The sequence below is a fragment of the Parambassis ranga genome, chromosome 5 (assembly GCF_900634625.1).
Source record: "Parambassis ranga chromosome 5, fParRan2.1, whole genome shotgun sequence".
NCBI lineage: Eukaryota > Metazoa > Chordata > Actinopteri > Ambassidae > Parambassis > Parambassis ranga.
The window spans coordinates 6862604-6874937 of record NC_041026.1 but is presented as its reverse complement, the minus strand read 5'-3'; the positions used below and the strand labels follow the sequence as shown (position 1 = coordinate 6874937).

The 12334-nt window shown below is 42.8% G+C and overlaps 2 protein-coding genes across 4 annotated transcripts; one reads left to right on the top strand and one right to left on the bottom strand.

The window, feature by feature from the left end:
- The first annotated feature begins 2205 nt into the window (after nucleotides 1-2205).
- On the top strand, nucleotides 2206-4517 carry LOC114435894 (complement C1q tumor necrosis factor-related protein 3-like). Of its 2 annotated transcripts, none has more exons than XM_028405862.1 (5): nucleotides 2206-2417; nucleotides 2698-3131; nucleotides 3202-3267; nucleotides 3365-3496; nucleotides 4134-4517. In XM_028405862.1, the coding sequence occupies exons 2-5, from the start codon at nucleotides 2873-2875 to the stop codon at nucleotides 4418-4420; spliced, it is 744 nt and encodes a 247-aa protein (XP_028261663.1). In that variant the 5' UTR covers nucleotides 2206-2417; nucleotides 2698-2872; the 3' UTR covers nucleotides 4421-4517. The 2 variants fall into 2 exon arrangements, with proteins under 2 accessions (XP_028261663.1, XP_028261662.1); XM_028405861.1 differs by having other exon boundaries at nucleotides 2206-2432.
- Nucleotides 4518-4651: 134 nt separating this feature from the next.
- On the bottom strand, nucleotides 4652-9727 carry LOC114435857 (kelch-like protein 9). 2 transcript variants are annotated; one of them, XM_028405787.1, is made up of 4 exons: nucleotides 7951-9727; nucleotides 6510-7449; nucleotides 6271-6438; nucleotides 4652-6203 (listed from the first exon to the last, which is right to left on the bottom strand). In XM_028405787.1, exons 1-4 carry the CDS (start codon nucleotides 9485-9487, stop codon nucleotides 5681-5683), a joined length of 3168 nt encoding a protein of 1055 aa, XP_028261588.1. In that variant the 5' UTR covers nucleotides 9488-9727; the 3' UTR covers nucleotides 4652-5680. The 2 variants fall into 2 exon arrangements, with proteins under 2 accessions (XP_028261588.1, XP_028261589.1); XM_028405788.1 differs by having other exon boundaries at nucleotides 6062-6203; nucleotides 6271-6422.
- Nucleotides 9728-12334: the final 2607 nt, after the last annotated feature.

The window sequence follows — 12334 nt, the reverse complement described above, 5'->3', positions numbered from 1 at the left end:
ACTGCCTCGCTTTGTGATGCAACAACCAGGAAACAACACGCACAACCTGTTACCCAGATTCAAGAGTCAGATTGTGTATCTAACCACTCTTAGCTTGATTTCAAACTTGTCAGACCTGAGCTTTGATATGACTTGCATTTTAGATTTCTTCTGACTGTTCTGGCTTTGGAGGAACCAATAAATATAATAATCAAATATTATAATTATCTACGTTTGTGTACGACAGGCTCCAGTTAATAAAAATGTGATGTCCATATATATATGGTCATAAAGCCTGAGTAGAAGGCTAATGGCTGTCCAAAATGTGGAGTGGGATTTGGTGGGTTGTGCCTTTTGTTCAATTCTCATGAGGATTCATAATTCACATTCCTACATATTTATGTGTTTTCAGTCTCCCCTGTTGTTTTATATCCTTTTCAAAAGCTGTTTAGTAACATTTAGACACTAAAACGTCTTGTTTAGCTGTAGCTTCAAATATACAGTAATATACAGTAGGACCAAAACCAAGAAGTACAAAAATAAGAAGTACTGCCAGCCACATTTGAAGAAACGTTTGTTATAGAGCTAAATGTGTTAGCCCTGCAAAAGGCGGACAACTTGTCTAAGATGTACCCTGTCCGTTCCCAATTGATAGGTAACTAAACTAAAAATGGTCTGAATGTTTGACGTGATTTCCATCTGTACAGTTGTTAGATAATAACAGGGATGTGTTAGCAGGACAGCCCCAGATGGCTCAGTATCAGGAACCACAACAAGAAAATCTCAGAGCTTGTCATGTCAAGTCACGTCATCGCTCTCAATAATAATACACAGATGATTGGTCCAGCCTTTGGTTGTGCAGTCTTTGGTATGTAGCATGCATGTGACGCAGCCAACTCTTGTCTAGTCAAGGGATTGAATGGTATGCGGTGTGGGGCAATAAACACAATGATGATAGACTGAACGTTGGGGATTTTTTTAAGTCAAAAATGTGCCGTGTTTGTATGTTTGAAATGAGGAACATGAAGCAAAAGACAGGTTTGGTTTCTTGATGGAATGAGGATGTAGACGAGGAAAATGCTCATCAGCAGACACACAAGCCAACAGACGTAATTCTGCTATGAGAAAAAAGTTGAGCACACCAAGACACACCAACAATATTTTTTTTTTTTTTGAGTTTTTGTGTGGTACACATCCTGGTCTGCAAACTCATTAAAGTCTTTGTTTACTTAGGTCTTGTTAATTTCAGTAGGAAAATGCAAAATAAATGCAAAAACTAACTAAGTGTGTGGGATGTGGTGGGAGGGTACCTAGTTTTTTTATTTATATTTTAACATGGTCTCATCCTGCATTTTCTCTCATGTCATTGAGCACTTGGACCCCTTAGTTATTGACTTCCAGGTTCTACAGCAAGAACGTCTATATTGTGATCACTGAGCTCTTCCTTCGTTTTCGGAAAGAAGTAGTTGTTTCAGGGGACAAAGCAGATGCTGGATAATAGTGGACTTTCCTCCCATAGATGTCTCTCTGATCAGTGAAGTCAGGCCCTGTAAGATTGTAATTGTCCACCAGCTGAAGAAAGAGGGGTATCATGTTGTTGTGTCCACTGTCAGGTTGTTTTTTGGAATATGGTAGGAAGGGGTTGACTTTTCTTGTCTCTAAGTTGTGTTTCATCATGGTAAGGGAGTGTTTTTTAATTGTTTTTGAATGTGGTAGATGATTAGTGAAAGGGGACCTAAGATCAGATCTTGAGGAACACCAGTTAAAACAGGAACTGTGACCTGAAGCACTGAAATCTCTCAGGATCCAGCTCAAAACAGGCTGATTGGTAGCAGATGACTGCTCCAAAACCATGTTAACAGGGATACTTTTTTATGTTCTTAGTCATGTGTATAACAGCAGTTGTATGAGTCCTCTCCTTCTACCCAGAGCCACAAACCTTTTCTCTGCCTTCAGGCTTTGGTTTCAGACAGGAGACATAATCCAGATGTCAGATTTTATCAGCTGTTTGAGAAAAATATTCACTTAAAAGTGAATTTGTTTCACATCTGACAGGCCAACTGTCATGAGCCAGGGTTCTGGCTCCTTGTCATGTTATTTTACTGTTTATCTTGTTATTTAGTGTTGTGTGTTTTTCCTCTCTCCTCCCTCCTCTTTCTCTGCTCCTCCTCAGTCCTTCCCTCTCTCCTTCTGTTCCTCCCTCCTCTTTCTCTGTTCCTCCTCAGTCCTTCCCTCTCTCCTCCCTGATTACTAGCTCCTCCCTGATTGTGTTCACCTGTGTCTCACCCTCCTTATTTAAGCCTTGTGTTTCCCTTTGTCTTTGTCGGATCATTGTTTGCTGTCCTGCGTTGTGGCTGTCCTGTCGTCGCGTCCTCCCTGTTTCGTCCTCCCTGTTGTTTCGTCCTCCCTGTTGTTTCGTCCTCCCTTCTCTCCTTTGGGTAATTCAGGGTTAGGTTTGTTTGTTTCTTTGTTTTATTTTGTACCATAGTCCAAGTCGTTGTCTTAGTTTATCTCAGTTCCTAGTCTTCAGGTGAAGAGTAACCTTAGCTTTTGAATAAAGCTCGCCTTCAGTTATAAACTTCAGCTGCATTTGGGTCCTCCTTTTACACAGCACCTGACACCAACTTGTGAAATTATTTCAAGTTGTGTTGTGCTTGACTAATCCCCTTCTCTCATTTTTTATGCATATATGCCACATTCCCTGTTGATATTCCACAGGCGTGCACACTCATAAAAAAACAGCAGGCGTGTTGGGGCACGGGTCCCTCGAGGCCCTTCAGTCTGTTTACTCACTGACATCCAAAGGACACCTCCCCAAAGAGTAAGTCTGAGCAGGTATAAAGCCCACCGAGCAACACAACCACCCCCAGATCACAGATTTGAGACCGAAGACATGAAGTTCAGGACACTGCTTCTACTGACCCTCCTGGGATTCCTAGCCGTGGAGCTGGGGTTTGGACAGAGAGGTGATACGGACATCAATCAATGGATGAGTGCAAAAGATACGCTGATCAAGAGTTTAGAGGAAAAAGTGAACAAAGTAGAAAAATGTCAGGAGGATCTTGCGGGTCTGGACAGCAGGCTCAAAGCGACTGAAGACAAGCTGACGAGACAGAAGGCTGAAACTGACAAACTGAAGGAGGAGAATGAAGGTACATGATGATGTGTAAGTCATTGTGACGTATTCATAAAATAAATGTCTAAATTTTTTTCATCATATAGGTTTAAAAACCAGACTGGATGCTGTGGAGAAGGAGCTTAACAGGCTGGGGCAGAGTGTTGGTAGAGGTAACATTACCAGTGACCAAACCTAAGCTGAAATAACCCTTTAAAATCTTTTTATCTTTAACACTTACACCATTATGATGTAACTGTCTGTCCACAGCTGCACCTCAGATCGCATTCTCCGCCTCTTTGGCCAACACTGGTGAGATCTACAGAGGACCCTGCACAGACAAGGCTCTGATTTTCAAGAGGGTCTTCTCCAATGCCGGCAATGGCTACGATTCAAACACAGGTATAGTGAGTGCATATATTGCCTAATTTGTTTATGTAAATGACCGTGTGCACCATATTTATAATCAGGTTGTGCTAAGTTAATGCATTACTCATGAGGATTTATTGAGTCCTAAGTATCATTTTCTCATTCTAGACGATTATGGGGAGTTCACTGTGTTTGTGGTCAGTAACAACTAATAAAACATGTATTTATTCATCTGTTTTTTTTCCTCTGTTGATAAGAATGTGAATATGTTCCTGTTATTTTCTAACAAGAAGAACAATCAGTCAAAAAAAGACTTTTTTGTTTTTGTTGCAGAGAAACATTCATAGCCGCAGGCCTGTTGACACCTTTGATTTTTGACCATCAGTTAGACGCCACACAGGAATCAAGCAGCACCGCACAATGTTACAAGATACAGATCATGTTTTGTTCTGCACTCTGGCGTAACTTATTTTAACTGAACCAACATACCTCGAGGCTATAAAACTCACTCATCAGCTCCTGGTATTTTAGACAAGAACAAAACAAATGTTTGTTCTTGACTCACGTAGGACCGGAAGCTATAACTGCACCACTTAAACATTTGTATGCAAATTCTGCAGCTTTTTATTCATATATATGCAACCTCCTGCTCTCTTTGCTTGTGCCACAGGAATCTTCACAGCGCCGGTGAACGGCCTATACCACTTCACCTTCAGCACCTATGGCTACAACACTCACACTGTGGGGGCCATTTTGAAGAAGAACAACGTCCATCAGATTTCCACCTACGATAGTCCTTCATCTGACAGCTCGGACTTCAGTAGTAACGCTGCTGTTCTGCAGCTGGCTGCTGGTGATAGAGTGCATCTGGAGCTGTGGGATAACGGCAGAGTGTACGACAACCTGAACGGCCACACAACCTTCAGCGGTTTCCTCCTCTTCACTTTGAAAAAGTGATCCTCCCTAACCTCATACTGATAGAATAATTCAAAGTATTTCCCAATAGATGCAGCTGTAACTAGTACAGAGTAATAAATCCAAAACATTAAACCTATTGTGTTCATCTGCACATGTGTTCACCTGCCTCCCTCCACAGCCATAAACACAAAAGAAACAGCTCCCTCTTGTGTTGATAGATTGACATTGCAGCAATGGGAGTAAAACCATTTTATTACAGAAACTTCACAATACAGTCCAGGTGATTTTAATGTACCAACAACATTACATCGATATCCTAGAATGACATGCACAGGCACAATTATAAAACACTATGTAAAGGAGCAGTTTGTAAAGACGAAGAAAAAACTATTGATCATGATGTTGATACAATGATATATAAAATATATTTTATTGACTAGAAGTGTAATGAAACCGTGTAGGCGGAAAGAAAAATTATGTATAAAAATAGCACACAGGATGTTCAGTAGATGTATAAAGAGATAAACATACATACTGCAATAAAAAGTAACTCAAAAATAGCACCAAGTGGATGTAAACACACTCACACAGATCTGCATTTCTGTGGTGAAAAGTGGCAGTAGTGCACCCAGAACTGAGTCACACGTAATCCACTGAATGATGTAGTTCAGAGAGCAGACGCTGGCGAGCAGGATAAACAGGAGAGCTACGGCTATGGTTTGTTTTGAGCCTAGCATGGACTTCACTGCATCTCCCTATGTCTGCTACACTGGCTAATGCCCCTGCACCAATATGGTTTAGCTTGACCATCAAACGGTTTGTTCATTCTACTTTTTACATCTTAAACTGAGGTCAGATAACATGCTGCATTGACCCAGCTAGTTGAATTATGTGGTATTATACTAAAAAATTAAGAATTAGGAAACCTTTATTAGTCCCACAATGGGGAAATTGCTTAAGGCAGCCCAGCAAAGAGCACCATACACCAGTGAGTACACTAGAGGCTATGCGGTTAAAGTGCCTTGCCCAAGGACACACAACAGTGACTACGGAGGAGTTGGGCTCGAACCACCATTATTGGACAACCCTGCTATACCACTGAGCCACTGCTGCCCTACGGCCAAGAAAATAAGATGGTGCAGCAGACCATGTCAAGCTGGTTAGCATGCTAACTTTATTAGCTATACATAGATGTAATGCATATATTGTGTTGAGTCATTTGTTCCAGTCTTAAATGGCTCCTCTCACATGCAATAAATGCACTGAAGTTACAAATAGTGCTGCACTTGTCTCCTCATCTTACGATCGGAAATGTTTTGGCAAACACAGCACAGATGCTCGTATGTCATTGTTTGGCCCGGGCATCTTTCCCATGTTTTCCCATTTCCAAGTGGTGGCGTCAAACCGGTGCACCATCTTAGTGTCACTGTAGTCCTCCTGGCTGTACCCACCCAACACATAAAACTTTCCCTCCAAAACCGCACTACCAGCACCAACATGTGGCACCGGAAGTGGCGTGAAGGGTGTCCACGTGTCGGCTGCTGGACTGTACACTTCACAAGCTAGCTGGTCAACGGCAGTCACATCGTCAACTGTGGTGATCCCACCTGCTACATAAAGAAAGTCACCCAGGGCCTCCATGCAATGATGAGCTCGAGGTTTACTCATGTTTGCCAGGTAGCTGCTTCCAGTCTCCGGGTGGTACAAAAACATGGATGAGAGACACAGGTAGTCGCTCTTTTGGCCTCCAGAGACAAAGATACGCCCGTGTAAAACCTTTGCAACATGTCCGCTCAGAGGTAGATCCAAAGGCCACGTGAAACTGAAAGACAGAATATTGTTAATGGCATGAAAATATGATTTACTTGAAGATATTCTGTCCAATCTACCTCCAGGAGTTTGTAGTGGGGCAGTATTGTTCTACAGAATCAATGTAGTCAGGGTCACAATGTCCACCGATGGCGTATATCTTTCCATCAAGTATGACCACTGAGAAAGAGCCTCTCTTTTTCTGCATTTCAGCCATGCACTGCCAGCTGTTCTGAAGGGGATCATATCTGCAAATGTTGTAGACAAATTTAAGTGGGATGTATATTTAGATGGTTGTGTTTTGGTTACACTCTCTCACCTGTAAACAGAGTTCAGGGTGTCGCCTATGCCGTAGTACTTCTTGCCTCCAAACACATACAGTGTTCCGTTGAGCACTGCCACCTCATGGCAGAACCTCGCTGGCTCTGGCATCTCTCCCAGCTTTCTCCACTCCATGGCCTTCCTTATCCCTGTGTGGTTCCTCAGGGAATTCCCAAACCAGAGCTCTCTGCTGATGCTGCGGCTGCCCAGGTCTTCAGAGATCTGGTCGCCTCCGATCAACACCAAGCTTTCTTTTGGCAGATAGACGCGGCACTGATTCTGCACTGTAATCTCATTGGAGCAGAAATCCTCAAAGACTGCTTCATACAGCTCTGCCAAGCTGTGATCGGACCACATGTCCTGAGACTGGACCTCTTTAAATTCCTTGAATGTCATCAGAGGAAAGTGGATGGTTTTCATCAGTTCTTTAGCAAGTCTCAACCTTTTCTTGGGCTTCGTTTGGATCCAAGCCACCACTGCTCTGAAGACAACAAGCTCAGATGGAACACAGAGGGACCGGCTGTTCAGGTATTTGAACAGTTGTTTGGCTGGCAGGTCTTTGAACTTTAAGGTACAAGCCACTTTTTGGAACTGCCGCAAGACGAAATCATCAGCCACCTCAAGAAGCTCCACCATATCATAGGCTTCGGCAAATGCAACCACATCCAGGCAGGAGTCAGGGTTTAGCTCTTTTTGCAGGAAGTTGAGGCACAAAGAAAGAGCAGGTTGGTACTGGAGCTGGAGTGCAGTGCTGGTGATCTCAAAGACACAACTCCAGGTGAGGGGGAGCACTCCGCTGTAGGAGCAGTCAATTAGAATCTTCAGCTCAGAAGCCAACAGGAAGGGAAGGGAGACACAAGGCTGATGGGACTCCTTCATCCCCAAGGTGAACATACTACGGAAGTAGTCGCTGCTTACAGCCAGGATAACTCTGTGGACTGGTCAAAGGAGGGTCATTGTTGGTTTACCTTCAAAACTCAGACATCAAAACTACTTTGTTTACATGGTTGAAACCTGATGTGTCAGATGGTTTGTTACACAGACTCATGTGGAACGGCATGATAAACCCTTAAACACACCTGTAACTGCTGGTGGTTCCTTACAAGATGCTACTTGACCTAAACGGCCTTGGGTTAGATTCACAGTTCACACGGATTTGATCACTCTTGCCTGAATTCTTTTACAAGATACCCTTAGTTAGATGCAGACACCAAAAGCTGTTAGTTAGGTTAGGCAGTGAGGAGGCCAAAACATTTGGTTGAGTAACAGATACCAAGAAATCCTAAGTAATGTGAGCTAACATACCAAAGTTATTATTAACTGATCATGATTTGATATGCTCATGCTCTGAGTGGAGCAGATGGATTTAAATCTGCCCCCATCAAGAACCTTAATGAGGGCAAGGGCTGCATTCTATTAACTCTTCGGTGGCTACTTACCATGAAGCGATCCCCCAAGAGCTTCCAGGATCACATCACAGCCCACTTTGTCCACCCAGAGCCGCTTGATGGACTGGAGACTCATCCTCAGTTGTTGTTCAGCAGAGATCCTTTTCTTTTTCTTCTTTCCTGTAGGTTGTGATGATGCCTCCTCTTCATCTCTGCAGAAACTCAGAACCCTGGGCGCACTGAGTGTTTGAGCTGCAGCCTTTATCTGCTCCACATTGTCCTTGTTCAAACGTGATATGAGTCCAGTGTAAGCAAACTCCACAATTGCCTCCAATCCAACGTGATCCACCTCCAGAGTCAAACACCACATGTGGCCCACATCATCTTGTCTTTCGTCAGCGCCGTTTCTGCTCAGATTTTTCCAGATGAGGGAGCTGACAGCAGCCACGATGGGCGAGTGTACGAGAAAACTCGTACCGTCCTCTGTGTTCAAAGTCAGATCGGTGAGAAGGCCAGAACCCCTGAACTCATCCAAGGTGCAGAAGATGTTTGCGGGGTAGTCATCTTTGCAGTAAATCTTTACCTTGTCATCATCATCACCGTCTTCATCTTCATCCACCAAGCATTCTGCTTCACCGTCATCTGTGGAATCTTCTTCTAGAATATCATCGTGAAAATCTTCTTGAGTTGTCCAAGACTCTGTAACTGTCATCTTCTCACTGTCATCTTCACTTTCGTTTGGCGTAGACCAAGCTCGGGAAAGTTCGTTTCCACACCGATCTCCACTTTGTTTCTCATCTTTAAGTCTCTCTGAAAATATAAAACTTTCAGTCTTGTATCCTGTGAAGTTAGAATTTTCCTTGCTTCCTTCCTCTGAATCTGAAAAGTTGTGTTCTTCATCTTCTTCCACTGGACTTTCTCGGTTTTGTTGAACATTCTCAACTTGAAATCTTTCTGCCAGGAGATTTTGTTCCTGGAGCTCCTCCTCTTCTTCTTCCTCTTCCTGTTCTTCTTCTTTTCTTTCTCCACTGACCTGCCTTACCTCCTCCTCACCTTCATCACCAATCTCCTCCTCATCCTTCTCAACTTTATTTTCTCCTTCCTGCTCATCCACCTGCTCCTCATGAACCTCCTTCTCCACCCCCTCTACCACCTCTTCCCCACCATTCTCTAGTGCCTTTACCTCTTCCTCATCCACCTCATCAGTCACCCTCTCTTCATCCACCTCTTCTTCCACATCATAATTTTCATCTCTTCCACTCACCTCCTTGTCTTCCTCCTCATCTCCCATGTTGTTCTCATGTTCACTTTCCTCTTCCTCATTTTCTTGGACTTCTCTTACCTTCACCTCTTCTTCCTCAACATGAAGCACTTTTGCATCATCACTTTCTCCTGTGACCTCTTTTTCAACTTCTTCCTTCACCTCATCTTCATCTTCCTCCTCTGTCTCCACACTGTCCTCTTCTTTACTCACCTCCACATTACTCCAGCGTCTGATCCTCTCCTGCAATCGTATCCTCCTGCTCTTCTCCATCCCTCTCTTCCATTCACCCCATTCTTTCTGGAGGCATGGATTAGCCACTGCCATAGTGTCTGCTATCCCTGTAATCTGCACTAATCTCTTACAGAATTTACACCTGTAGAGTCCGGTCACTCACTTAATTTGTTTGAATAGGTTATAAGGAAAGGTTGGTGCATATGTCCAGTGGTAGTCCACTTCTGAATGCTGCGACTTCACTTCTTGACTTCTTGTTGTGACAGCTGTGTTTATCTCTCCCTCTCTCTCTCTCTCTCTCTCTCTCTCTCCTGAAGGATGATTCTTCTACAAGCTGCTATATAAAGTGCAATGTTGCTGTAGCTGAAATTGTAGACAATCTGAAGTGTCAGACAGGGGCTGAACAAAGGCTGCATGAAGTTCTGATGCCCTAAAAGTTTGGACATATTTACACTTTTAAATTTGTTACTTTTCGTAGTTTTTTTCCTAAGAAATGTGCATAAATTCTATCTCATACTGTAACAATCCGGGCCAAGTTGGTAATAAATACAGGAATGATGTTGATCTGGAGTCAGCTGGTTGTCTGCCCATCTCAGGGTGCCTTGGCAGACATCATTATACTGCCGGCATATGACTTGGGGATCAGTATTAAATACCTAGAGGGTCATCAGTGGGATCACATTGCTCCTCCACGTCCAAACACAGCAGAATGTAGGTCAAGGATCCAGAGACGTGATGGGGAGAAGGAGGTCAAGAGGGCAACAAAACACCTGTTGTTGGTCTACTGTTTGTGCCGACGGACGAAGCAAACAGCCATAACCTTGAAAGTGTGCCGACAATGGAACGTCACAAATCTCCTTAACATTGTTAGAATGGCAGCTGGAATGGGCTGCATCTGCTCTTTGTAAATTCAATCCACAGTCTGAAGAGTGAGAAACTGCACGTTCTCCCCGCCTCTCACTCTCTGCAGTCTACATGGTTCCCTGTCGGCTGCTTCTAAAGAAGCACATTTATGACTTTGTAAAAATTTGGGATGTTTTGTGTGTAAATCTTCAAGTCATTTGAGCTGTTTATGCAGTTGTTAGAGTTGTAAACTTTAAGCAGCATCTACAGTGCCCCCTGGATTACCAGAGGCAGACAAGCTTGTGATGCTGCTTGTAGTTTTTCCAAGGGCCAGGAGTGTCACAGACAATATTACGTCCATTTTCCACGTGTTGATTAGCTCTTAGCTCAGGATCAATGTCCTGCTCGTGTCATTTGCGAACTTTGTGTCAGATTTGTTTTGTTGCTTCTGTGTCTTGCTGTACAAATCCTCCTCCACGGAGCTTTGTTTTAATTTTATCCGCACAGTTTTCTGTGTATTGAAATGCTTTGAAGTTTGAGCGCAGTGAGTGGGTGAGCTGGAAATGAAACACTCCTACCTGAGGACACAGTGACTCTGCTCTTTGCCATTCACATGCATGCACCTACTGTATGTACACAAAACCAACAAGAGTCAGGCTGCTATTTAATGCTGCACAAAGGAAGAATTCAAGCTGAGTATTCATGTTTAAATGTTGAAATTAAGACTGGAAGGTGTGTGTTTTTTATGATAAGTAGGCTTACAGATGTACACAAACTACTGTCACTTGCTGCTTAAAGATTTGTTTACACTCCTCCTCAGCTTGTGGTACAGCAGATGTGCAGATGTGTCACATTATCACCTACAGTGAGGGCAGCAGCAGCTTACAGTGTACTTATAAAAAGTCTGTTTCCTCTGCAGTGCTGATTGTTACCATGACAACGCATGCAGGGAGAGGAGGAGGAGGAGGAAAGAGCTCTAACCTCGTTATGGGACCCCCCACAACCACCACCACCACCACCCCCACCCCATCCTCCCTCAGGCCCTTTCCACAAGAGCATCAACTCTGCTGGGACACAAGTGTGCTTCCTCTTCCTAGTGTAAGAAGTGATAGAGCAAATAAGGACAAATAAACAAATGGTTCTACATCTTTATGCTAATAGATTGAGGTCTTATACAGCAAGCACCCAGTTAGCTTAGCTTAGCGTAGCTTAGCGTAAACACAGTGGGTTGTAGCAAAACTAACAGTTTTTCTACTGCAGGAACTCATGGACCACTGAGCAGCCATTGATGGAAGAGAGAGAGAAAAAGTTCAAGGTATGTCTTTCTGAGCAGACAGAAAAAGAAGAAGAAGAAAAAGAAATCGGGGAAAAAAACAAATGCAAAAAGTTTGTTTTACTTCTGCTATTTTTGAAATATTATGTCAAAAATTGTTTTAAAATATTAAATATGATGTGCACAATGTATGGTACAACTCAAGAAGTATCACATTTTTAGAATATGCATAAAGGAGACTTTTTTGTCAAAATACAATCTAGTTTTATTCGAAGTTCTACGGTCCCAATAAAACACAGAGGTGAACACACATAGAAATAAATTTTAAAAAAATTAAGACAAGCAAGCTGGGAGGGAAAAAAGGGTCTTTAAAATGAACCTAACTAATACAGTGAAAGTTGATCTTTATTTAAATTTCTCTACAGGAATGCGAGCAGCAAAAAGAAAGAAAAATGTACAAAAACAACACAGTACACAGAAGATCGAAATTACAAGCATGACTGATGGTCAGGCATCTTAAATAATAATTTCCGAACATACACATAAATAAGACAACAAGACAGACTGTGAAATTTCAAATTACACTAAAGCACGTTTTATTTTGAGGTCAGCTTATTTTGACTAAAAATATACACACAGAAGAAGAAGGAGGTGGAGGAGGTGGAGGAGGAGATGGAGACTGACCGACCTGAAGTAAGAGAATACATGTAATCCCTTCATGATGAGGAGCTGTATCAGATCTCTCCTGCTATTGCTTATTAAATTAGGTCATGCTCTATTTTAGAACCAAAAGTCCCTGCGAGTGTTTCCCTCCGGAGGAAAAA